The 26,919-nt window shown below is 42.7% G+C and overlaps 1 protein-coding gene across 1 annotated transcript in view; it reads left to right on the top strand.

The window, feature by feature from the left end:
- The window catches only part of DNER (delta/notch like EGF repeat containing), a gene marked incomplete at both ends in the record, with an annotated part of 323,334 nt that overhangs the window by 147,704 nt on the left and 148,711 nt on the right, over positions 1-26,919 (top strand). The window contains one exon of the mRNA XM_081243331.1: positions 19,947-20,092. Coding sequence (XP_081099457.1) covers positions 19,947-20,092 — 146 coding nt within the window. The remainder of the gene's footprint in view (positions 1-19,946; positions 20,093-26,919) is intronic.

Below are 26,919 nucleotides of genomic sequence, written 5' to 3'. Positions count from 1 at the left end.
GGGATTTCGAACAGTAAAGGTTGTAAGGGAGACGGAGAGAATTTTTAATCTGCTACATTGACTGCTACAGAAAGAATCGATGATCAGATAGTATTCCCAGGACTTTCGTAAAGACTGAAGCGTAAATAAAATCTGTTCTGGGACGGATAAAGGAAACCCTTTTCAACCCACTGAGCTGATGGTAACATTGAACTAAAGCTGTGACAAAGCGAAAGAGCGGCATGGACATATATACACCACCAAACGTAAGGTAGATAGCTAGTGAAAGCAGCCGCATAGCACAGGGAGATCAGCTCGGTGCTTTGTGACTGCCTGGAGGGGTGGGATAGGGAGGGTGGGAGGGAGACGCAAGAGGGAGGGGATATGGGAACATATGTATATGTATAACTGATTCATTTTGTTATAAATCAGAAACTAACCAAAATAAAAAAAGAAAGAAGAGCAAAAAAAAAATTTTTAGCAAATCAAATTCAAAAATTATAAGCAAGTTAAGTTGACCCCAGAAATGCAAAGCCAGTTCAACATTCAAAATCCAAAATCTGTATCACTAGACTATAAAATAAAATCATATGATCATCTCAAAAAAAAAAGAATTTAATTTCTGAAGAGAGTTGATTGGGAACTGGGAGAATCTGTAATTCATTCTTTCTTGGTAAGCCCCCAAAGCAGGATGATTGCTGGTATTGTTTGTAGTCTGGAGTAGGGCATGGTTTAGCATGAGGCTTGCCTCCTAAATTGGTTTGGGGCTCTGTGTTCATGCAGCTACTGGCTGAGATTAAAGCCACTCAGCTCCGTGGTCAGTGCTGTTATTGATTACTGCATCCACGGAGGCTGTGAGCTATAGAGCAGGAGATCAGGGAAGTTGGTCTCCGTCACTACCAGCTTTCTTTTCTTTGTTCCTCTTCTCTCCTTTGTCCCTCTTGTGTCCAGTATTAGCTGGCACCACACTCAGCTTGCTTGTCCTCCCTTCCCCCCTTTCTTTCCTCCCCAGAATATCTATTGAGTACCTACTGAGTTAGCTACCTGCTTGGCACTGGCAATAGAGCAATGAACAAAACAAAAATCTCGGCTCTCGTGAATTTTATGTGTTAATGGGGTGACAAGTAATAAGGAAATAATTCTACAAATAAGTAGGAAATGACAACTGTGATAAGCACACATGCTGTGACTGTAGTAGATAATAAAAATCTGACCTAACCTTGGGGCAGTGGGGATCGCTGCCTTAAAGGAAAATGACTTGGCTGAGTTATTAATGAGACAGTGAGAAAACATTTCCAGGCAGAAAGCTGGAACTGCATGTGCAAAGGCCCTGTGGCTGGAGAGAATGCATAGCCTCAGAGGAACTGCAGCAAGGCCACAAAGCTGGAGCTCGGAGAGCAAGGGGGAGAGAGGGGGAGATGTGGTGGAGACGGAGGCTGGGTCAAATGGCCTCACATGCTGGGCTCTGGAGACGGCGTGAAGATCCTAGTGGCCGTGAGGAGCTGTTGAAGGGAAGGAGCTGATAAACACATTCATCCGCGTAAGGTCCCTACTGAAATACGTGCATTTTAACTTGGCAGAAAAGAAGTCATTCTTAAGACAGCAGCTTCCATACCTGCCAGTCAGACATCTGGGGGAGTGGTAAACCCACAGGCATCTGTGGCCACATCCCCAGAGATTCTGCTTCACTGGGTCAGGGTGGAGCAGAAATAACAGTTTATTAAATAAACTCTGTGGGTAATTCTGATTCCAGGGGTTTGTGAGCCAGATAGGAGAGGGCCCTAGTCGTGGAGACCTTCTTGGAGCTCCTGAAAATGAAGCAGGTAGGGAAGGCTGCCTCTGAGCATCTTGAGGACAGGTGCTGTGACTCTTCCTGTGATGAAAATGCTAATAGGAGCTAGAAATAGCCCAGCCAGACAGGCTGAATTGGAGTCAACCTCTCCATACCTCCCAATTTTTTTTTTTCCCTCAAATCATGGCATACATTGGGGCATTATTGAAATACACTGGCTCATTCTATTTTTAGTGCAATAAATACCCTCACAGAAACATAAAGTTGTTGTGCATAATTCAAGAAGCAAATGCATCTCAAATTAGAAATCTCACCAAACACTTGTAAATTCAGGTCACATCTTCCATATGACCTTGAAGTTACCAGGTAGTCTTGTCGGTGGCCACTTAAATGTGGGGTTTTGAATCAAAGAGGAGCAAAGAGATGTAATAGAACAAAGGCAATCGCAAGATCGTGCTCACAGCAGCCAAGAAGGTAAACACATCAATCAACAGCTTTTTATGTTAGCTCCTCTGAAGGCCCTATCCCTTGGCTTCCTAATTTTATAAAGTCATCTGCAACCCCAATTAGCTGTGCATTTATAATCTCCCATTACCCTCACATCAACACAGAGAAGTGATTAATTATTTTGGCATTCATGGTAATGTCATTAATCAGGATGCATTCATTGGGTATTAATGACTGGACATGACGGACATTCATTGTATATGAATTCTACAGTAATTTAGCAATTGATTTACTAGTAGTTGATGAGTTGAAAGTGTACTAATGGAAGATTAAGTGATGTAATTCTAACTGATTATGAAAGGATGATCAGATAGACATTGAAAAAGAGATTAAATAAATGAGGAATTTCAGTTGTATATTCTGTGTGAGCCAACAGAATTTCAAAGGAAAACACAAATGACTTTTCATGTTCTACCAATGGGTATTCAGGAACTGGAATTTAAAAATGTGTCCAATTAGGAAGTGGTTTTCATATGCAATGAGGATATTTTTTTCCAAATGGAGATCACTTAATGCCCAAAATAGGCACATAGAGAGATTTGACAGGCTTATTTGTAAATTTTGCTTCAAAAGAGGATTTTATAATTTGAATATTTTATACCATTATGCCATTGTATTGGCCAGCGTCTCTTGTATTATTGCTGGTTATACTTTTTAAAAAAAATGTCTTTTAATCCTATAAATTGTAGCCATACCTCATTTATTCACCCATATATATGTGTGTGTATATATAAATATATATATATATATATATATATATATATATATATATATATATATTTTACAACTTTAAGTCAAGCCTAGAGCTTAGCTTTTTAAAATAGAACCTAGGCATGAATTATTCAAAATGGCAGATAACCTAAGTCACATTATTATGAAGGTACTTTTATTTGGACATTATCTTAAAATTCTAGCTATAATTTTTAAAAGTAGCAATAATTAAATAAAAATTTATTTCAGAGTTTCGACTCTCTAAATGACCTTCTTGCTTGCATCTTGGCTCTGCTGTTTTCTCAGGGGACATACTTTCCCAGAGCCTTTTTTTCAGACCTACACAAGTCTAAGTTGCATTCAGGACCCAACTTTAAATAGATGTCGTTTGTCGGTATTGCTGTGGATGATAGTGATGATGGTGGTAATGATGATAATGATGGTGGTGGTGGTGATGGTGATGGTAGTGATGATGATGTTGATGATGATAGTGGCGTTGTTGGTGGTGATGGTGATGACGGAAGTGATGATAACGTTGATGATGATGGTGATAATGGTAGTGATGATGGTGATGTTGATTGCTAGGGACTGAATGTTTGTGTCCATCTTCTCCCAAATTTATATGTTGAAACCTTCACCCCCAGTAAGTGGTATTTGGAAGTGACGCCTTTGGGAGGTGATTAGAGTTAGATTGAGGCATGATGATGGAGCCCTCATTGTAAGATTAGTGCCTTGATAAGGAGATGAAGGGACCAGCGCTTTGTCTCCACCACGTGAGTGTACAGAGAAAAGGCAGCTATCTGTAAACCAGGAAGAGGTGTTTTCCCCAAGAACCTGACCATGCGGGCACCCTGATCTCAGACTTGTAGCCTCCAGAACTGTAAGAAATAAATATTCATTGTTTAAGTCACCCAGCTTATGGTATTCTGCTATAGCAGCCCAAGCTAACTGAGACAGTGGTGGGGATGATGATCATTATAATGATTTATAGGGTCCTTATCATAGGCTTCACTGTATTAAAACCTTTGCCCATGTTAAGATCTTTAATCATAACAACCATGGTAAAAAAATAGGTAGTGTTATCGTCTCTATTTCAGGGAGAAGGAATCCAAGGCATGAAGGATGTAAATCTCTCTCCCAAAGTCACAGAGCTGGTAAAAACTCAGACCACCTGGTGGTAGAGCCTGGTGTAATCTCCCATTACCCTCATGTCAGCACATGGTTACTCGTTTTAGTATTTACTGTAAAGCCGCTAATCAGGAGGCATTCACTTGGAATTAATGGATGATATGGTGGACAATTACCCACTTCTGTAATGTGAAACATATACTATATACAGAGTACATAAAATGTTAAAATCCAATTCTAGAATACCTCATCTGTTAATATATATATTTATAATATCCCTGTGTGATAAAAGGAATAATATTAAGTATTTTTTCCTAAACTGGTGCTCAATTCCCTCCTACTCTTCCTGTGTCTGATATAAGCTGAGCCACTTTGATGGCCAACCCTGCCTTGTAAATATTAAGGAAGAGGAGGGAGGGGGGAAGTGATGGAGTTAGCATGTTGTCAGTTTGGAACACTAAGTTGTAGCTAAATGGTGATTCCTTCTGAGTCAAGTGGTAGGGGTGGGGGGGATGCAGCACAGGGGAAGGAGTTTGATGTGGTTGCTTTGCAGGCCTGTGTTGGTCAAGGTGCAGTCTAAGCTGTTGTAATGGAGAGACAGCGAATACAGTGGCTTAAATGAGTTACATGTTAATTTCTCGCTCATGTTGTTACAGAAAGTGGGGTCAGGTTGCTTGCTGCTCTAAAGCCAATAAAAAGGCAAGGTTGGTGGAAAGGAAAGTTTGCATTATTTTGGAGGCCGGCCACAGCGGGGGTGGCGGGTGGTGGTGGTGGACTCCCCACTGACAATCAGGGGCAAGAGCTTTTAAAGGGGAGTTTCAGGGGTGTACAGGCAGAGGGAGGGAGGGGGCTACATGCAGAAACAGCACAGTCAGCTCTGACCATCATCTTGAAATTGGTCATGCGGTGGTCTGATCGGCGTCATCTTGATTGTTTTAAGGACAGTTAATCTTCAGTTCTGGAGCCGGTTTGTTCCCATTTCTTTGAAGCCAGTTCTCGGAATTGTGGCAGCTTATGTCGTGGCTACATCCTGATCATCACGTGGTTAACTTCTTCCACCTGGTGGGGCTTTCAGTATCTATAAGACAGCTCAGAGGATGTGGCTCAGAATATTATCTATAGCCCTTGAAGAGGAACTTAAGGTCCTTGACTTTGTTTAATGACTAAACTATTGTTATTTGGTCTTGTTTGATGGTTTTCCTTTGCTTATGCATTTTCTCACTTCTCTAAATAAACTTGTTTTTTGGCTAAAGTTTTTCTACAGACAAAACGCAGGCGGGGGACATGGTGTGAAAGGACCATAGGGTCTTGCTCCGTTTCCATGTTTCAATCTAGAGGTTGCTGGTCCAGGATGGAGGGCAGCACACAGATCCCATCTCTGGATTCAGACCTGCTGCCCTGGCTGCCCCAGTGGCATATCAGCCACTGGGAAGGGGGAAAGGCTAAAAAGAGCACTTGCTTTGTCTTCTTAAATGTATAACAGAAGTGCGGTGCATCCTCTCCCCAAGTCACTGAGGAGAGGCTGGGTGACCCAGTTGTTCCCAGCAAAAGCTCCCAATTCTGTTATTAAAGGAATATGGGGAGAATGGATAACAGTAGGCAACCTCCCACGGTTCAGATACTCAGGTCTTACTCAGGACAAATAATTTAGTTTAATTTTCGTGGAAAAAGGAGTATGGTAGGGTGACTATCTCGAAAAAATTAAACAAAAATATAGCACTCTGGGCTAGTAACCCTTTACTGTGGGAATAGATACTTGTTTTGGAAAAGTATAGAATGTCAACCTAAGAACTCTTAAACTTTTGTGTTCATTTTTTCAGCCTGTGTTTCATATTGAATTTTCAGTTTTCTTTGCAGGATGGATAGAGAGAGGGGACTGCTGAGATATTGGCAAAGTTGGGAAGTAGTTGTTGAGGACTGCTCTATCTGACAGATTGTGGAGCATAAACCAATCTCTCTTCAGGGAATAGCAAGCTGATTGTATGTATTTTTTTCTGTAGTATGTTCCCATTATCTTTACAGTTTCTTTTTCCCTTTAGAGCAAATGATATTACTTAATATATACTTTTCCTAGTCATCTGGCTAGGTGCAATCTACCTGATGATTTAAATGAGTGGCAATGGTAAAAGTATTGCAGTTGGATCGTTGCTGTTATGTGCCATTGTGTCTCGAATTCTGAAAGCATTTTTGGCCATACCTTACTTAGGAACCCACAGAAAATGAGAGTTTCTGGACAGGTGAATTTTCCAAAAAGCAATTTACTGCTGTAAACAACAAAGCTTCAAAGCAAGCAAACAAGCAAATGAACAACAACAGAATGCAGACTTTCACAAGGAAATCCAAAGAAAGCTTTGTTGAGAAGAGGTAGAAAGAGCTTGGGTGAGGTCTAAGATGGTGGGTGTGGCCAGGCAGGTTCTCCAGCGAATGAGCATCATTGTAATTGTACTTGGGTGTAGTGACAGCTCTTTAGTGTTCCTTCACTTTCCCCCCTTAACTTGTGGTCTGACTGCATTCCGCATACGTGCAGTGGAAGGACAGCTGTGTTCCTATAGCAGGAGGTGTATTAGTAAGCCTTGTTTTAGCATCATGCTGCCCTGGATTTGGTCTAGGTTCAAGTTTGTACCCTGCATCAAGCTCTCTTTTTGCCTTTGGCCAGATACTGTCAAAAGATGATTTATTTCTCAGGTTTTGCTTCCCAACCCCCAGGTATTGAGTCACAAATCCACGGGGATCCTGACTGGCTTATTAAGCTTTGCACTAACCTCCATCCCACCTTCCTAAGGAGTTGGCGCAGAGATGCCATCTTATCCCTGCTTCTGCGAATCGAATTGTGGGAATTGGAGGTGTTTGCCTTCCCAATGCCCAAGTTAATGCAAAAGCCCTGGCTCTCCAGCTGGAGCTGGATCTGTGATATTTTAAACTGTTCATGCCTAGCTGGTGCCAGCCATGGAACTTCCTGGACTGTGAACAGTTTTTATAGGTTATAGTTTTGTGCCAAATGACTCGCCAAGTCTTAAAAGGAAAACTCAGCAGTCTGGTTCCAACGGTCAGAGTTTTTATTTTGCACGTATGCATTCCCTTTACCAGGAAAGAAAACGGTCTTTAGCCAAACCACTGAAGTAAGAAACGCAAATCTCGCTTGTTCTTAATCCCAATGAGACCTTAACTACTAAGTCCATTTAAGACTCTTTGGTCTTAATATTGAAGAAGCCAAGTGGTAAGATGAACAGTTAATGGCCAGGAGCCAGCCCTCTCGCGCTCTCTAATGGATACTGGACCAGTCCATCCCAAAGGTAATGACAGGGTCCCCTTTCGGTTGCTCCCTACTTCTCACTGGCACCAAGGGAGTGAGTTTGGTGAAGTCGCTGTTCTAAAAGGACTGTAATGATGGCAGAACATTTTATTACCGTGTTAATGAGTACAGTGTGGGCCCGAGGGCGGGACAGAGTGTTTGTGTGTGTCCGTGCAAGAGTTGGGGACAGTGGGGACGTGCAGAGAAGGAAACCCAGCCTTTATTTGTCATCGTAACTAGTTACTTGAGGGTGTTAACAGATCCCAGGATAATCTTTGGAGAGAGTTTTCCTTCGTTATTGTTTTAAAACTCGTTAGGGAAATCACTCAGTTGTGTAAGTGAGTAGAAGTGGACCTTTCAAGTGCAGTGTTATCTTTTCCCCCTCCCTCCCTCCCTCCCTCCCTCCCCTTTCCCTTCCTTTCCCAGCCTCTGAACCTTGAGCTGAAAGGTGTCCTTAGACATTTTTCTTTGTCATGGACCACAGTCTCCTCCTTGTGGTTCTTTATCTCCTTCATGGTGCAGAAATCTTTGCTTTTTTTTTTTTAAAGAAGATGTTGGGGGTAGGAGTTTATTAATTTACTTATTTATTTTTGCTGTGTTGGGTCTTCGTTTCTGCACGAGGGCTTTCTCTAGTTGTGGCCAGCGGGGGCCACTCTTCATCGCAGTGCGCGGGCCTCTCACTGTCGCGGCCTCTCTTGTTGCGGAGCGAAGGCTCCAGACGTGCAGGCTCAGTAGCTGTGGCTCACGGGCCCAGTTGCTCCGCGGCATGTGGGATCTTCCCAGACCAGGGCTCGAACCCATGTGCCCTGCATTAGCAGGCAGATTCTCAACCACTGCGCCACCAGGGAAGCCCAGAAATCTTTTCTTAATCAAGCCTACTAAGGAAAAGTCATATTTGTTTTTAGTTAAATTTTCTAGTATGATTCTGGTCTGGTGTAATCTCTATTTATCGATATAACACTAAGTTTATTCTGTGAATATCGGCCTGTAAAGCTTGGTTCTGGGCTCTGGTCTTTCTCTCTCTTCTCTAAGAGTGCACTTTTGTCCCAGTGGTGTAGAACCCCCCAGATTCAGATGAGGCCCAGATTTAAATCTTCAGCCCCGATGTTCCTAACTACCCATGTCATATGTTGAACCACCAACTTGGCTGCTCCATTTGCGTGTGTGTGGAGGGGCGCATCTCATCAGAATCTGCGACTTAACCTGCCCACGGCGGACATCCTGGTCACTTTCCAGCACCACTGCACACGAGGTTGCCACACTATGTAGGATTCCTTCTTTTCCCTCATCCAATCCTTACGAAAGTCTTCTTGGTTCTTCCTCCAAAACGTGATCTTTGAAAAAGCATAAATCCTGTGTTTTCCACACTCTTTAGTGGATTCCCGTTGCCCTAAGGGTCACGAGACCCCCTCTAATCTGGCCCCTCCTTTCTCTCTGTCCTCATCTGGGCGCTGGCCCTTGACACACTGACCTTCTCATCCATCTGACACACTGACCTCATCCATCTGACATGCTGATGTCCTCAGCTCTCTTCACTGGCTCTTTTGCAGCCTTCAGGACCCAACCTAAATGCTGCCTGCTACCTGGAGCTCAATCATCGTCTGCTGAGTGAGCTCAGCTCTCCCTCTGTCCTGGGTGGCCCTCCATCCCACCCCATCCCCCCACAGCTGGGTTATGCACACAGAATGCACAGTCTCTCCACTTAGAGGGACTCAGTATTTTGGCCTCATAATCAGAATCATAGACTTGGACTGAACACAGTTATGATTCAAACAAACGTTTATCCATGAACTGTTTCAGAGAACTCTCATTTTACTGTTGTGGTTGGAATGAGGAATCTAAGTGCACGAACATGAGAAGATGATGAAATGTCCTTCCATAAAAAAAGGTGGGAGAACCCCTGAAATTTTGCTGGACAGCCTTCATTTTCTTTTCTCTATTTCTGCTTTCCTTGTCTTTCTGTATCAGTGTCTCCTTTTCTTTTGTCTCATGCAGTTTCTATCTCATGCTTTGGTTTTCTTTTTCAATCTTCCTTCCTCCGTCCCTCCCTCCTTCCTTCTTTCTATTTCCCTTTCCCTTTTATATGTCTCCTCTATCCCCCTTTCTTGCTTATAATTTAAACCATGCTTTTGCTGGAGCAACTTCATAGCCTCCTATGTGGCATCAGTTCTTTAGTTTTTGAAAAGGCCACAGAATGTGCAGATGTTGACAAGAGCTCATTCTCTTAACAGCTCTGTGGACAGGACTGGGGTGTCACCCTCCCTCTGACTTTACTGGTTTTTGTCTTTAGGTAATCAGTTGGTTACGGTTCTATGGTTCTTGGAACTCTTGGAATTCTGAATGAGGACAAGCCTTTTTATTCAGGCCTGTCTCAGGAATTATGTTACATATATTGATTTCATACCATTAAGGAAGAGAAAAAAAACTGTGACCATTTCCTTGGCATTTCTTATAAGCGTGTTAGAAGTGCCACCATTTTGAGGGCTGAGTCAAAGAAATCACACTGGCTTTTCAACAACCCTCAAATGATCAGCCATAAAGCCCCAAAGAACTTCTTTTTTTAAAAAAAATGAATTCTGTTTTATTTCAGATTCCTCCTGCTGCTGCTTTGTAAAGAGCACAGTTCCTGCTCTTGGCATGTGGGCTACTTTGCTCCAACCCAGCTGCAGTTTGAGGACAGTTAAAAGGGTCACTTTTCATTAGGAGGAGCTCCAAGCATTTTCCCCTTAGACGTGAGCAAAGGGAGGTGCAAACAACTTACTGAAATTGCACTTATACCTGGAAGGAGCCACCACACACCGTTCTCCTCATGTGAATGCAGTACTGCTGCAGATAACATGCTTATTATGCTGTTGACTCATGTGGGGGGATTAGGTGACATAATCAGAAATTATGTAGTAATGCATGATACACTGCTGTAAAGATTGATTTCTTTATGAGTTTACTAAGGGATTTTAGGACCCAAATGCTCAGTCTTATTAAGCAAATAAAGCTAATGTAGAAACTTTCATCAAAGTTGTCTCCAAGAACTTCAGAGACTTATGATGAGTGAGGGAATATGAATATCACCTAAATATCACAGAGTGGCCTAGACTTTCAAAAATAGACGGGCACAGTGTGCTTTCAGAGGCTCACGTGCCTCTAATTCAAGGTGATCGTTACCTTAACAAGAACATTACTTCTGTGACTTAGATTTGTTTTTCTATCGGACCAGTGGTTCTTAAGTGGAAGCATGTGTCCGAATTACTTAAGGAGTCTTTTTAAATAATATGCCTAAACTCCCAAACTGTATATTGGACTTTCAGGAAGAAATTTGTTTAGTGTCTTTTTTTGTTTGTTTTTGGCTGCATGGGGTCTTCGTTGCGGCACTCGGGGTCTTTGTTGAGGCATGTGGGATCTTTCCTTATGGTGCGTGGGCTTGTCTCTAGTTGTGGCGTGTGAGTTTTTTTCTCTCTCTAGTTATGGCCCACAGGCTTAGTTGCCCCGCACCATGTGGGATCTTAGTTCCCCGACCAGGGATCGAACCCGTGTCCCCTACATTGGAAGGCAGATTCCTTACCACTGGATCACCAGGGAAGTCACCTGTTTACTGTCTTAACATGGAGTGTTTCACGTGCTCAAACGAAGTGTTCCCACTGCTACCCTGAGGCATCTCGAATCACTTCTAGAACTAGGGCTCACTGTGCAGTGGGGGACCCCTGGAAGGGAGTGAGCTGAAGGTTTCTGCCCTGAAGATTCAGAGTCAAGGGCTTTTAAGCAATAATTATTGGATAGTCAACTACATTGAAAACCAGAATGTACTGAGGACAACACCAAGAACTGAGAGAAATTATGTTACATACATACATGCACACGTACACACATACATACATACATACATACATACACATGTAAAGTTATTTCCTCTGATTGTGACACTATTCTCCCTTTTCCTTTGCCTGATGAGTTTCCACATATCCTTTGAAACTCAGCTTCACCACGCTTTCCCTAGAAAGCCTTTCTTGCTCCCCTTAGGCTAGGTCAGATGCTCCTGACCCAGATAACTATATCGCTCACTTTATCTTCTGGTTTTCCCTGCTGGACTGTAAATTCCACGAGGACATATATGACATCCATCTTTTCTCCATGTATGCTCAGTGCCTACCACAGTGGTCACAGATCTTTTCAGTGTGGCTCCAGGTAGTAAATATTTTAGACTTTGTGGACCATCCAGTCTCTTAAAACTACTCAACTCAGTCACAGTGCAAAAGAAGTCCAGACAATATGTACATAAATGAATAGACTATATTCTAATAAAACCTTATTTACAAAAATTAAAAAAAAATAAATAACATGCCTACAGGGGCCCAGTCAAGACCATTGACAGTGAATCACTTATGTTGGAACCTGGAAATATGTACTTAGAAAAAGCGCCTGCAAAAATATAAAGCTTCTGGTTTCTAAACTAGTTAAGGACCACTGCTCTTGACCAAAGTTTGGAGTGGCACAAACCAAGTGTGACTTCTCTCTGTAACCTTAAAATCTAATACAGTGCCTGGTTTGTAGAAGTGAGCGCAGGAAATGTTCTTTGAGGAAATAGAAGCGAACTATTTAGAAAACTATATTGTGCATATTTTAAACTGCTCATTCAATTGAATTTCATTTTTTGACTGAATCAGGAGAAGGCTTTAATTTATTGTTTTAAGCAGCATTTAAAAAATTATTAAATTTTATTTTATTTATTTTTTTTATACAGCAGGTCCTTATTAGTCATCAGTTTTATACACATCAGGGTATACATGTCAATCCCATCACCCAGTTCATCACACCACCACCCATAACCCCCTGCCGCTTTCCCCCCTTGGTGTCCATACGTTTGTTCTCTACATCTGTGGCTCAATTTCTGCCCTGCAAACCGGTTCATCTGTACCATTTTTCTAGGTTGCACATATATGCATTAATACACAATATTCTGACTTACTTCACTCTGTATGACAGTCTCTAGATCCATCCACGTCTCAACAGATGACCCAATTTCGTTCCTTTTTATGGCTGAGTAATATTCCACTGTATATATGTACCAAATCTTCTTTATCCATTCGTCTGTCGATGGACATTTAGGTTGCTTCCATGACCTGGTTATTGTAAATAGTTCTGCAATGAACATTGGGGTGCATGTGTCTTTTTGAATTACGGTTTTCTCTGGTTATATGCCTAGTAGTGGGATTGCTGGATCATATGGTAATTCTATTTTTAGTTTTTTAAGGAACCTCCATACTGTTCTCCATAGTAGCTGTATTAATTTACATTCCCACCAACAGTGCAAGAGGGTTCCCTTTCCTCCACACCCTCTCCAGCATTTGTTGTTTGTAGATTTTCTGATGATTCCCATTCTAACTGGTGTGAGGTGATACCTCATTGGAGTTTTGACTTGCATTTCTCTAATAATTAGTGATGTTGAGCAGCTTTTCATGTGCTTCTTGGCCATCTATATCTCTTCCTTGGAGAAATGTCTATTTAGGTCTTCAGCCCATTTTTGGATTGGGTTGTTTGTTTTTTTAATATTGAGCTGCATGAGCTGTTTATATATTTTGGAGATTAATCCTTTGTCAGTTGCTTCATTTGCAAATATTTTCTCCCATTCTGAGGGTTGTCTTTCCATGTTGTTTATGTTTTCCTTTGCTGTTCAAAAGCTTTTAAGTTTCGTTAGGTCCCATTTGTTTATTTTTGTTTTTATTTCCATTACTCTAGGAGGTGGATCAAAAAAGATCTTGCTGTGATTTATGTCAAAGAGTGTTCCTCCTATGTTTTCATCTAAGAGTTTTATAGTGTCCAGTCTTACATTTAGGTCTCTAATCCATTGTGTATGGTGTTAGGGAGTGTTCTAATTTCATTCTTTTACATGTAGCTGTCCAGTTTTCCCAGCACCACTTATTGAAGAGACTGTCTTTTCTCCATTGTATATCCTTTTTTTCTTTTTCTTTTTTTGCATTATGCGGGCCTCTCACTGCTGTGGCCTCTCCCGTTGCAGAGCACAGGCTCCAGACGCGCAGGCCCAGTGGGCATGGCTCACGGGCCTAGCCGCTCCACAGCATGTGGGATCTTCCCGGACCGGGGCACGAACCTGTGTCCCCTGCATCGGCAGGCGGACTCTCAACCCCTGTGCCACCAGGGAAGCCCTCATTAGTGTATAGGAATGCAAGAGATTTTTGTGCATTAATTTTGTATCCTGCATCTTTACCAAATTCATTGATTAGCTCTAGTAGTTTTCTGGTGACATCTTTAGGATTCTCTATGTATAGTATCATGTCATCTGCAAACAGTTTTACTTCTTCTTTTCCAATTTGTATACTGTTATTTCTTTTTCTTCTCTGATTGCCATGGCTAGGACTTCCAAAACTATGTTGAATAATAGTGGTGAGAGTGGACATCCTTGTCTTGTTCCTGATGTTAGCGGGAATGCTTCCAGTTTTTCACCATTGAGACTGATGTTTGCTGTGGGTTTGTAGTATATGGCCTTTATTATGTTGAGGTAGGTTCCCTCTATGCCCACTTTCTGGAGAGTTTTTATCATAAATGGGTGTTGAATTTTGTCAAAAGCTTTTTCTGCATCTATTGAGATGATCATATAGATTTTATTCTTCAGTTTGTTAATATGGTGTATCACATTGACTGATTTGTGTATATTGAAGAATCCTTGCATCCCTGGGATAAATCCCACTTGATCATGGTGTATGATCCTTTTAATGTGTTGTTGGATTCTGTTTGCTAGTATTTTGTTGAGGATTTTTGCGTCTATATTCATGAGTGATATTGCTCTGTAATTTTCTTTTTTTGTAGCATCTTTGTCTGGTTTTGGTATCAGGATGATGGTGGCCTCATAGAATGAGTTTGGGAGTATTTCTTCCTCCACAATTTTTTGGAAGAGTTTGAGAAGGATGGGTGTTAGCTCTTCTCTAAGTGTTTGATAGAATTCACCTGTGAAGCCATCTGGTCCTGGACTTTTGTTTGTTGGAAGACTTTTAATCACAGTTTCAATTTCAGCGCTTGTGATGGGTCTATTCATATTTTCTGTTTCTTCCTGGTTCAGTCTTGGAAGGTTATACCTTTCAAAGAATTTGTCCATTTCTTCCAGGTTGTCCATTTTATTGGCATAGAGTTGCTTGTAGTAGTCTCTTAGGATGCTTTGTATTTCTGCGGTGTCTATTGTAACTTCTCCTTTTTCATTTCTAATTTTATTGATTCGAGTCCTCTCCTTCTTTTTCTTGATGAGTCTGGCTAATGGTTTATCAATTTTGTTTATCTTCTCAAAGAACCAGCTTTTAGTTTTATTGATCTTGGCTGTTGTTTTCTTTGTTTCTATTTCATTTATTTCTGCTCTGATCTGTATGATTTCTTTCCTTCTACTAACTTTGGGCTTTGTTCTTCTTTCTCTAGTTCCTATAGGTGTAAGGTTAGATTGTTTATTTGAGATTTTTCTTATTTCTTGAGGTAAGCTTATATTGCTATAAACTTCCCTCTTAGAACTCCTTTTGCTGAATCCCATAGGTTTTGGATCGTCGTGTTTTCGTTGTCATTTGTCTCTAGGTATTTTTTGATTTCCTCTTTGATTTCTTCAGTGATCTCTTGGTTATGTGGTAACGTATTGTTTAGCCTCCATGTGTTTGTGTTTTTTATGTTTTTTTTCCCTGTAATTGAATTCTAACCTCATAGCGTTGTGGTCAGAAAAGATGCTTGATATGATTTCAATTTTCTTAAATTTACTGAGGCTTGATTTGTGACCCAAGATGTGATCTATCTTGGAGAATGTTCCATATGCACTTGAGAAGAAAGTGTAATCTGCTGTTTTGGGATGGAATGTCCTATAAATATCAATTAAATCTATCTGGTCTATTGTGTCATTTAAAGCTTGTGTTTCTTTATTAATTTTCGGTTTGGATGACCTGTCCATTGGTGTAAGTGAGGTGTTAAAATCCCCCACTATTATTGTGTTACTGTCGATTTCCTCTCTTATAGCTGTTAGCAGTTGCCTTATGTATTGAGGTGCTCCTATGTTGGGTGCATATATATTTAAAATTGTTATATCTTCTTCTTGGATTGATCCCTTGATCATTATGTAGTGTCCTTCCTTGTCCCTTGTAACATTCTTTATTTTAAAGTCTATTTTATCTGATACAAGTATTGCTACTCCAGCTTTCTTTTGATTTACATTTGCATGGAATATCTTTTTCCATCCCCTCACTTTCAGTCTGTATGTGTCCCTAGGTCTGAAGTAGGTCTCTTGTAGACAGCATATATATGGGTCTTGTTTTTGTATCCATCCAGCGAGCCTGTGTCTTTTGGTTGGAGCATTTAATCCATTCACGTTTAAGGTAATTGTCGATATGTGTGTTCCTATTACCATTTTCTTAATTGTTATGGGTTTGTTTTTGTAGGTCCTTTTCTTCTCTTGTGTTTCCCACTTAGAGAAGTTCCTTTAGCATTTGTTGTAGAGCTGGTTTGGTGGTGCTGAATTCTCTTAGCTTTTGCTTGTCTGTAAAGCTTTTGATTTCTCCATTGAATCTGAATGAGATCCTTGCCGGGTAGAGTAATCTTGGTTGTAGGTTCTTCCCTTTCATCACTTTAAATATATCATGCCACTCCCTTGTGGCTTGTAGAGTTTCTGCTGAGAAATCAGCTGTTAGCTTTATGGGAGTTCCCTTGTATGTTATTTGTCATTTTTCCCTTGCTGCTTTCAATAATTTTTCTTTGTCTTTAATTTTTCCAGTTTGATTACTATGTGTCTCAGTGTGTTTATCCTGTATGGGACTCACTGTGCTTCCTGGACTTGGGTGGCTATTTCCTTTCCCATGTCAGGGAAGTTTTCGACTATAATCTCTTCAAATATTTTCTCAGGTTCTTTCTCTCTCTTCTCCTTCTGGGACCCCTATAATGCGAATGTTGTTGTGTTTAATGTTGTCCCAGAGGTCTCTTAGGCTGTCTTCATTTCTTTTCATTCTTTTTTCTTTATTCTGTTCTGCAGCAGTGAATTCCACCATTCTGTCTTCCAGGTCACTTATCCATTCTTCTGCCTCAGTTATTCTGCTATTGATTCCTTCTAGTGTAGTTTTCATTTCAGTTATTGTATTGTTCATCTCTGTTTGTTTGTTCTTTAATTCTTCTAGGTCTTTGTTAAACATTTCTTGCATCTTCTCTGTCTTTGCCTCCATTCTTTTTCCGAGATCCTGGATCATCTTCACTATCATTATTCTGAGTTCTTTTTCTGTGACGTTGCCTATCTCCACTTCATTTAGTTGTTTTTCTGGGGTTTTATCTTGTTCCTTCATCTGGTACATAGCCCTGTGCCTTTTCACCTTGTCTGTCTCTCTGTGAATGTGGTTTTTGTTCCACAGATTGCAGGATTGTAATTCTTCTTGCTTCTGCTGTCTACCCTCCAGTGGATGAGGCTACCTAAGAGGCTTGTGCAAGTTTCCTGATGGGAGGGACTGGTGGTGGGTAGAGCTGACTGTTACTCTGGTAGGCAGAGCTCAGTAACAGTTTAATCCACTTGACTGCTGATGGGGGGTAGGGGGGTGGGCTGGGTTCCCTCCCTGTTGGTTGTTTGACCTGAGGCAACCCAGCACTGGAGCCTACCTGGGCTTTTTGGTGTGGCTAATGGCAGCCTCTGGGAGGGCTCACACCAAGGAGTACTTCCCAGAACTTCTGCTGCCAGTGTCCTTGTCCCCTCAGTGAGCGACAGCCACCGCCTGCCTCTGCAGGAGACTCTCAAACACTAGCAGGTAGGTCTGGTTCAGTCTCCCCTGGTGTCACTGCTCCTTCCCCTGGGTCCTGCTGCACAGACTACTTTGTGTGTGTCCTCCAAGAGTGGAGTCTCTGTTCCCCCCAGTCCTGTCAAAGTCCTGCAATCAAATCCCACTACTCTTCAAAGTCTGATTCTCTAGGAATTCCTCCTTCCATTACGGACCCCCAGGTTGGGAAGCCTGACATGGGGCTCAGAACCTTCACTCCAGTGGGTGGACTTCTGTGGTATAAGTGTTCTCCAGTCTGTGAGTCACCCACCCAGCAGTTACGGGATTTGATTTTACTGTGATTGTGCCCCTCCTACCATCTCACTGTGGCCTCTCCTTTGTCTTTGGATGTGGGGTATCTTTTTTGGTGAGTTCCAGTGTCTTCCTGTCGATGATTTTCCAGCAGGTAGTTGTGATTGTGGTGCTCCTGCAAGAGGGAGTGAGATCACTTCCTTCTATTCCGCCATCTTGGTTCAGGGCCACCTCAATTGAATTTCTGCTGGCTCAGTAAATTTAACAGTTGAAGAGAATTTTTAAAATAACCTTTGGAGAGAGGCCTCTTCTAGAGAATTATAGAGCATTCTGTGATCTAAATGCTTAGTAAGGAGACAGATGGTATAGATTTTTCAAATAATGTAATGTGAAGCTAGAGAACAGAGCAAAGAGATGAAAAATACCTTTATAATTACTAGCTGATTTTACCTCCACTATTTTATGTGTACAGATGTCTTTTAAAATAAGAATTTTGGTAGCACTCGTACATTGTACCAGGCTCTATTTCTCTATCAAAGTTGATAAACAATTTTTTTAGTAAACTGGAATTTATGTATTCTAATGATGGCTGTTCTTCCAAGTGGACTTGTTGGATGATAGCACATTCTGGAAACTCCTCTTTGGGACTTGTCTTTACTGCTCTGGTCCTATGTGTACCTGCATCCTGACTTCCTACTTGCCACTTCTCTGAGACTTGTCCCTTGCCCTCAAGGAAGTTTCAGTAAAGGTGTTTTGACAAGTAACCATCCAAGACATAAAATAATCAGGGACCTGTATGTAACAGTATGTACTTGAGTGCAGATGGACATGGTCGAGCTGGGAGGGGGCTGGGGTATTGGGGAAAGGCTTGTGAATAGGATGAGAACTGAGCTGTGATCACTGGAGAAGGAGGTGTATTCCAGGCAAAGAGGCACCATGGGAATGTTTACAGAGTTGGAATGAGCAGGGCGTTTGCAGGTGCTGGGAGGAGGTTTGAGGTGTCTGTGTGATGCGGGACCGTGACCAAGAAGTAGGAAGCTCTACAGAGGAGAGTGTGTGTTTGCCTAAACCATCCTTTTCATTCTGTCCCAAAGCCAATTTACCATAAAGTTTTCAATAGGAAATCTTAGGAAGAAAGCAACTAGTTCTCTGTGGATGTAACATACTGCTCCGCGTCAGACCAGCAGTGCCTATCTTTACCGAGACACTAAGAGATGTTTGGCTCCTAATTTCAAACTTGAAGTTGAGGTGTGTCTCCACTCCACTCTGACTTGCACAAATTTCCCAACATAACCTTGATGCTTCTGAACAGGATTAAATCCTCTGCTGCTGTTTTGAGCCCATCTTCTGCCTGTTAAAAACATCCCTTGCACTAATGTAGTGCTTTGCCCTTTACAGATTTGTTGTCCCTGGATGCTCCTTAGGGTCCAAGGAGCAGGGTGATCATGTTGCCCCATTACCCAGACAGCCTCACTTTCTGCTTGTGTCCAGCTGTCATCATAAAAAGCATTCTTTTTTGATGTGAAAAGAGTCCCAGAAAAAAAGAAAATTGGGCTTAGATAGGCATGGCTGTCTAGAATCATTTCCACCCCCTTGTCTTAAGCACCTTTTCTGGGTAATGCAGGAGTCTTTCTCCTGGGTGTTAATTATAAGTTGTTCATTTTGAAGTTAAAAATCATTCCTAAATAAATGAATATTCTTATTAGAAAAAGGTACACTCTCTTAATGAAATAATTATATCATCGATGCACAATACTTACAGTATTATTTCCTCATGCCAGTTGGAGACTATTATTTATTCCATATTTATTGCTACCAACAATGTACAAATAGCTGCACTTGACATAAAGATCATTCAGTGATAAATATGACACATTAATGCTTTTGTGATCAGTATTCAACTATGATTGGTCCTGTTTTATTAGATGGTTAAAACCACATAACTGAAATTGATACAGCACCGTCAGGTTGGTGATCAAGTAGATATTTATGAAAAAACCCAACATAGAATGTGACCCATGTTGCATGCCCACTGTTGAGGGCACTGAGCTGCTCGGGCAGACCCATAGCAGGGTGGGTAGGGGCGATTTAGTGCTTGCGACTATTCAGAGCAGCCAGGGAGGCAGAGAGTAGGGAGATGCAAGCACGTGGCTCGCCGGGGAAAAGACGGGTTCAAAAGCAGAGAGAATTCTAAGGTGCTAATGCAGGGATGGAATTCAGAGACAGGGTGGCCCACAGAGGGCAGGAACAGGAGCAAAGCAAAGCAGCTCAGGTGATGGCAGAGTGACTGGCGCTCCTTTTCCTTGGCGACCGGCATCCCTCATGATGCTTGGGAAGAGTGGCCTACCTTAAAGGCCCGAGGTCCGAATGGCCACTAGCCACGTGCTTTTATGCCTTGGCTTAACTGACTGTATTTTGTTTTGTTTGACATACTTGGAGGTTGTGTAAACGGTAGTCATAGCCTTGTCAGAAGAATGTTGGTTGGCTTTACATTTACTGTTGTCCCATTTTCTTTTAGGTTTTGTGAATGATTCTGTTACTAAATCTATCGTGGCTTTGCGCTTGACTCTGGTGGTGAAGGCCAGCACCTGTGCACCAGGGGAGAGCCACGCAGACGACTTGGAGTGTTCGGGAAGAGGAAGGTGCACCACGAAGCCATCAGAGGTGAGGGGACACCTGGGAGCTTTAAAAGTATATATTTGCATAAGCCTATATTTATATATACACACATACACACACCTACACACACCTACACACACGTATACACACACATACACATATACGTGTGTGTGTATGTGTGTGTGTGTATATATATATATATATATAAAGGAGGAAGGAGGAGAGAGCAAGTGCATTGGCTGAATGTCTCCCCGAATTTCTGGTTTTAATTATTTGTATGCAACATATAGATATGTAAATTTCCATATAATTTTTAAACGAAGTACTAAAAAATTTGTGCAGTGCTGGACCTCCTCATTTTGGTATCAAGTAAGGATTTTGTGAGAAGTATTATCATGTCTGGTAGCAGAATCGAGAAGCGGAAGAAAGAAAAGCTAAGACAGAGTCATCTCCTTCCCAGTTGTGACCTAATTCCCTCCTTAGGCTTTGCACATCTCCAGGGCCGACAGCAGAGTTACAGAAGTAAGGGAAAAGTAAGAGGAGGAATGGGGAGGAGGTAGGGGCTAGAAGGCTGGCTCACTCTGTTTCGCCTTCGTGGACCAGCACCATCAACTCTGGAAGACCTGAGCCCCGTCCCCTCTTCTTTTTAGCAGCTGAGGTCACGTGGGTAGGGGGCAGGGGCTGAGGACATGTCCCAAGTGACGGGGACCAGGAGTCAGACCAGGAAAGGACCAGCCATCCCGGAAGCCAATCTCCATCACTATAGGGTTCCCTTAGAACAATTTTGGCAGGTGGAGTCCAGGCTCCACCTGATCAGGGTGAGACAGGGAGACTGTGCACCTTACCAGGGGCCCTGTTCCATTAGGGGACGCCCATCCGTCTCACCACTTGCTATGTCCAACTCCTGCATCTTTTTCTCCATTCCCCTCTCCCCAGTTCTACACATATTTATATTGAGGTTCATGCTACGTGAAAGTGGGTTCGCCAAATCCCCAAAGAGCATGGTTTATTTTAGACCAATTTGAAGGGTAACACAGGTAAATTTTCTTTGGTGACACCTCCTTGTGGTAATGCCAGCACATGCAGTAACAATGGTGTGAACTTAGACATGAGAGGTCTGGGGCTAATGGACAAAAGGGCTGTTGAAGACACTTTCAAGTACTGCTCATGTTGTCTTGGGAAACCTGTATCTTAGATGTAATTTTGCAGGGGCTTAAATATACCATTTTCTCGTAAGATGTCCCCTGTAGGAGGCAGAATGTGGTTAGGAACTCAAGAAAGTAGCAGGGATGATAATTTCTGATAAATCTTTGAAAAGGGGCACGAGGGTAAACCAAAGCCACAACCAAATCCCTGGGGGAAGGGAGAGTGACTGGCGTGAAGCCAGGAGGTGAAGCGTGAGGTTTCTTTCACAAGCCGAGCCTGCCCTGTACATCCCGTTTTTTTCTGTCTCGGCCAACTTGGGCTTGCCTCTTTTCTGTCCTGAGGGGAAGCTTTATTTATCAACTCATTCTATGCAAAAATAAACAAAGTAAAGGATATTGAGTGTTCTTCTCTGACCATCAAGGCTAGGGAGGGGTACAAAAACGTGGAAGCAGTGGGGAACTTACCTGCTTAGGAGATTCAAGCTATGTCAGATGGAAGGAGTGGGGAGCTTATCCGATGAGGAGGTTCTAGAAGAGGTGAACGTGAGAGGCTGAGGAATGCAACTGCTCGAGGTGGAAGAGGTCAGACCCTCCAAGTGAGGCTGCAAAGCGGAGGCACATGGGTCTTTCCCAAATTCATTCTTTTTTTTTTTTTTTTTTTTTTTTTTTTGTGGTACGCGGGCCTCTCACTGTTGTGGCCTCTCCCATTGCGGAGCAAAGGCTCCGAACGCGCAGGCTCAGCAGCCATGGCTCACGGGCCTAGCCGCTCCGCGGCATGTGGGATCCTCCCAGATTGGGGCACGAACCCATGTCCCCTGCATCGGCAGGTGGACTCTCAACCACTGCGCCACCAGGGAAGCCCCCCAAATTCATTCTTAATATTCCCAGTGAACAATTCTGCGGCCCGATTAGCCCTTGAAAAGATCATATTGGTGAAAGAGAAATGTCTTCAATGAAAAACCGAGGCTATCTTTAGAATCTTGGGCTGACACAGTGGTTGAGACTCCTTGCACACTTTCTCTTCTAATGGATGACCCTTCCAGGGAAATTTTTCATCTGACAAGCAGTCACCCTGTTGTCTTAACACATGCGTGTTGGTGGCATGCAGCCTGCCAGGGGTCTCATCTGTGTGAAAGCTCTAGCTAAGAGGCTCTGCCTGGTGGCTTAGAATGGACTCATTGCAAAGGCAGTAGCAGTATTAAGCACCTGGCACGTAACTTGGCAAACATTGCCAGAGTGCTTTGTTTTTTGTGAGAAAATGACTCAAAAGCCTTGGAATCCATGCTAATATCAGCACAGCTCCGTTATGGGTACCAGCTCCCGAGTGCCCCTTCCTGAGATAACCCCTCTGCCCCTTGCCCCTACCTCCCAGTTCCACACCAGGTGCTTCTAAAGTGTAGAACTCTGCTGTTGATTCTGTCAAAGCCTGCATTTATCAGTGAATTTAAGGAAACTGGGGCCAGTCATCTTGTCTGAGACATGATAATTACCCCTGGTGACTCTAAGGAAATGATCAGGCTGGAATTACCATGTCCATTTACAGACCTACCACATTGTTATCTTGATGAGAAACATCTGGAGGCCAGTCTTACTGTTCCCCAAAAGACGGTGGGGGGTTGAAGAGACACAGCTGCAGTGGGAATGGAAAGGCGGGGCATCTTTTCTGTGTCCACTCGAGTCCCGTGGTTTTCTGTGATTGTTGTTTTGGCTGTTGTAGCAACTTACACTGTTGCTAGCAATAAAAGACTGTTGTTCTCAAGTTTCTTTCTTTTTACTGTTTCTCAAAATTAGGAGTTATGTAGTCCAGCCTTCCACCTAATGCAAGCATCTACTCTGTCGTACAAAATGAAAAGAAATGTATTTGGTGGTTTAATTTTATTGTTTCTCGTCATTTTTATATCTTTTTGTTAGATCATTCATCAAGATAAAAGCAATTCTGTTACTTCCACACTAGTCTCATTTTGTAAGGGGACTCATTTCTCTTTTGTTAGATGTGCTTTGGCTGGAGGATATTTCACAATTTTGAGTGATGGGTGGTTTGTGATAAAGCTTTTGCTTGCTGTTCTTAGATATCCCACCAACCTGGGAAGGTCTTTTAAAGTGTTTACTCTAACACTGTAGTATTTGAAAACTGCTTTTGTTACAAGGGTTGATTCTAATCTTCTCTTTATGAAAAAAAATTTGACTGTTAACCACTACTTCTTCTTGAACTTTGTCACCAAGGTTGGCTGCTGCCTATTTGATGATTCCTTAATTACCTTACAGGTGACTGTCAGGGCTCTTTGCTGGCGTGGGCCTTCAGCCTTCTTTAGATCCATTTGGGTTCCATGACCTTGTCTCTCAAGAGCAAGAGATGTGTATTAATCAGGGTTCTCCAGAGAAATAGAACCAGTAGGATATCTCTCTCTCTCTCTCTCTCTCTCTCTCTCTCTCTGTATATATATGATATCTATGTATATGTATAGATTTAAAATTTATGTATGTAATTTTAATATTTATTATATATACATACATGCATACACACACATATATATAAATCAATCAATTAATCAATTAATCAATCAATCAATTAAGGAGATTTATTTTGAGGAATTGGTTCATTTTGGCTCCACCATTATGGAGTCTTGGGGAATCCAAAATCTGATGAGGGAGGCTGCTGGGCTGGAGACTCAGGAAAGAGTTGCAGTTCTAGTACAGAGACAGTCTGCTGGTGAACCAGGAAGAGCTGATGTTGCAGGTGAAGTCTGAAGGCAGAATTCCTCTTGCTGGGGGAGGTCAGCCTTTTGTTCCATTCAGACCTCAACTGATTGGATGAGGCCCACCCTCATTGTGGAGGGCAATCTGCTTTACTCTAAATCCACCGGTTTAAATGTAAATCTCATCCAAACATACCCTCACAGAAACATCCAGAATAATGTTTGATCAATTATTTAGACGCCATGGCCCAGCCAAGTTGACACATAAAATTAACCATCACAAGATTCTCTCCACTTTTTTTCTCTGATTCATTATTGCTCCCTTTCTACCCAATTGCACCTTTTGCCCAACAAAGTTAAAGGATTGGTTTTAAATTTTACTTTGCCTAAGATTTACCTGAGGCCCTTGACAAAAGTCATATTCCAGGCCCACCACTCAGATCATGATGCCTTTTGTTGGGCAGCCAGGCAATTCTGATTCAAAAGTCGACTGTGGATCATAACTCTGGAAATAGAGGTCTCAAGAGCCATACTTACTGTCTTCCTATTCTTGCTGATTCCCTAAAGCAAATATGCACCATATTTTTATTCCAAGATTTCATTGTTAATAATTTCAAGGTCACACGAAGTCAATAACAAAGATAAATGCTGTTAAGTGATATAATGGTTCAATCCATATCACAAAGCTTTCCTATTCGTTGGCCCTGGTCTGTATTGATAGGTGAATGGGGTCAGGCCTCCATTCTTAGAAGATTCCTTAGAAACCTCTCTAGTGCTTGCCTTCTGAATCCATCATCCTTAGGCTGCTTAGACGGGAAACTAGAGCTGACTACTCAGACTTTGTTTTGAGGAAGAATTGAGCTGGCATCCTGGCAAGGAGCCATTCTTAATCCCTTCTAGAGCTGGTGGCTTAGTTCTGTCCTGAGGTGTGGGCCCGTGCGTGAGCAGGGCACTGGAATGTTGGCTTCCGAAGGGTCCTGACCTTCTGTGACCTCCCTCCCTACTCTTGGAAGGCAAAGGCTCAAGCCCTAGGAAGTCCTGGTCTTCCTACAGATGAGTGTTTCCGGTTAGGTTGGGTTTAGAAATAAGTCATTGGCCCGAACCGGGTGCTTTATCTATTGCTTGATAACACCTGCCGTCCTTGCTCTACACCCCATGTGGTCTAGGTAGGGGACACTATCCTTCCAGGAGCCTGTCTGTCTCCTATCAGCATGCCTCTCCATCTTTTTCCCTTTTTCAAAAGCTTTTGCCTCTTTGGTAGGGCTCCCAGTAAATTCCCGTTTCTGAGGTTTGTTTACTTCAGCTCTGACTCACAGAGCAGAGCGACGAGCCAGCCGTGAGCTGGGCGCCTGGTCACCCTTCCAGCTTCCAGCCTCAGCCCCTCTCTCAACCCCTGCACGTCCCGCCCTCCCCACCCCGATTCCTCTCTTGCATCTCCCTGGTTTTGCTCATGCTGTTTCCTCCATCTGGAATGCTCAGCTGCACTCTGCCCCCTGCCCTCCCACCTGCCCAAATATATTTCAGGCTCAGCTCAAAATCTTTTTCATTCTGGAAGCTGTCCCTCATCCCCCAGTGCAAACTCCCTCCTCTCAAGCCCCGTACATTTTATTTTTCTATGAGACACATGACATTTGGTTTATGCTTCTATTTCATACATGCATTATTATTTGTGTTCACTTTAGTTCACGCACCACTTCCCGGGCGGAGTCACTGCTTGTCATGGGCCTGGCGCTGCCCTAGGCTCTGGGGGATGCACATTTGCTCATATAAGACATGCCCTTTGGGAAGGAGCCGGGAGGTTCGGGAGCCGGGAGCTGGACACTAAATCATGGATTAGAGCAGTGGGAATGTGTGCTTTGGGAGAGTCTTGTAGGTGTGTTCTGGGAGCCCAGAGAAACATCCTGCTCAGACGTGGGATCATTGGGAGTTTCCCAGGGGCGTCTCAGATGGTGAGTTCCTTGACATGAGGAATCACATCTGGTCCCCTTGGTATCCGTTCTAACAGCTAGCAAGGTGCTTTCTGCATGGGAGATGCTCAAAAACTGCCTATGAACTAAACGAACAGAATAAATAAAAGAACAAAGATGTGATGGGAAACCAGTCCTCTAGGTTTTCAGTTAGATATGTAATTTGGGTTATATGTTTGGTAAATATGGGAACATGAAAAGGACGTGGCGTATTTGTTTTATAAACTCATGAATCAGATTTTATTTTCTGATCTAAGGCCTCTCACAGACTGTGTGATCCAGAATGTTGCTGGAACCCCTTAGGCGCATTTTAAGCAGTGTTGCCAATCCTTTCCCTATCATTTTAAAAAGAAATAGGTCAGAATAATTTGAACACATGGAGTCTTTGATGCCATTCTTTTCTTGGTTTAAAACCATTGGCGAACTCCTTTTTAGGTTAGGAAGTAGCAGCGTGCCGGGGGGCAGAAATAGATGTCGTATGCTTTCGTCCATCACTTCTCTGAGAGCTAACTTTTCCACCATCATCAGTGTGAATAAAAAGGCCCTCATGAGACCTTGAAAAGGGCCTGAGACCTGGTAGGGTTGTGAGAAAGAAATGGGGTGACAGCATAGATGAGAAAGCCCATCAAAGCATCAAAGGAAAGGCATTCACTGTATCCCTTTGAGCATTTAAAATAGCAGCTGACAGGGCTTCCCTGGTGGCGCAGTGGTTGAGAGTCCGCCTGCCGATGCAGGGGACACGGGTTCGTGCCCCGGTCTGGGAAGATCCCACATGCCGCGGAGTGGTTGGGCCCGTGAGCCATGGCCGTTGGGCCTGCACGTCCGGAGCCTGTGCTCCGCAACGGGAGAGGCCACAACAGTGAGAGGCCCGCATACAGCAAAAAAAAAAAATATATATATATAAATAAATAAATAAAATAAAATAAAATAAAATAGCAGCTGACAGAGTGTGGAGTTGCTTTTAAAAGTTCTGTTCGGTATATAGTGGGGTTAGGTCCCCCATGGTTCTGCCAGCACTGGAGAGGAATTTCTCCTCTAAGTAGGGAACAAAACACAGCAAGAGA

The sequence above is a fragment of the Mesoplodon bidens genome (assembly GCF_964165515.1).
Source record: "Mesoplodon bidens genome assembly, chromosome: 8".
In the NCBI taxonomy this organism is placed as follows: Eukaryota; Metazoa; Chordata; class Mammalia; order Artiodactyla; family Ziphiidae; genus Mesoplodon; species Mesoplodon bidens.
This window is presented reverse-complemented; position numbering and strand designations above follow the sequence as displayed.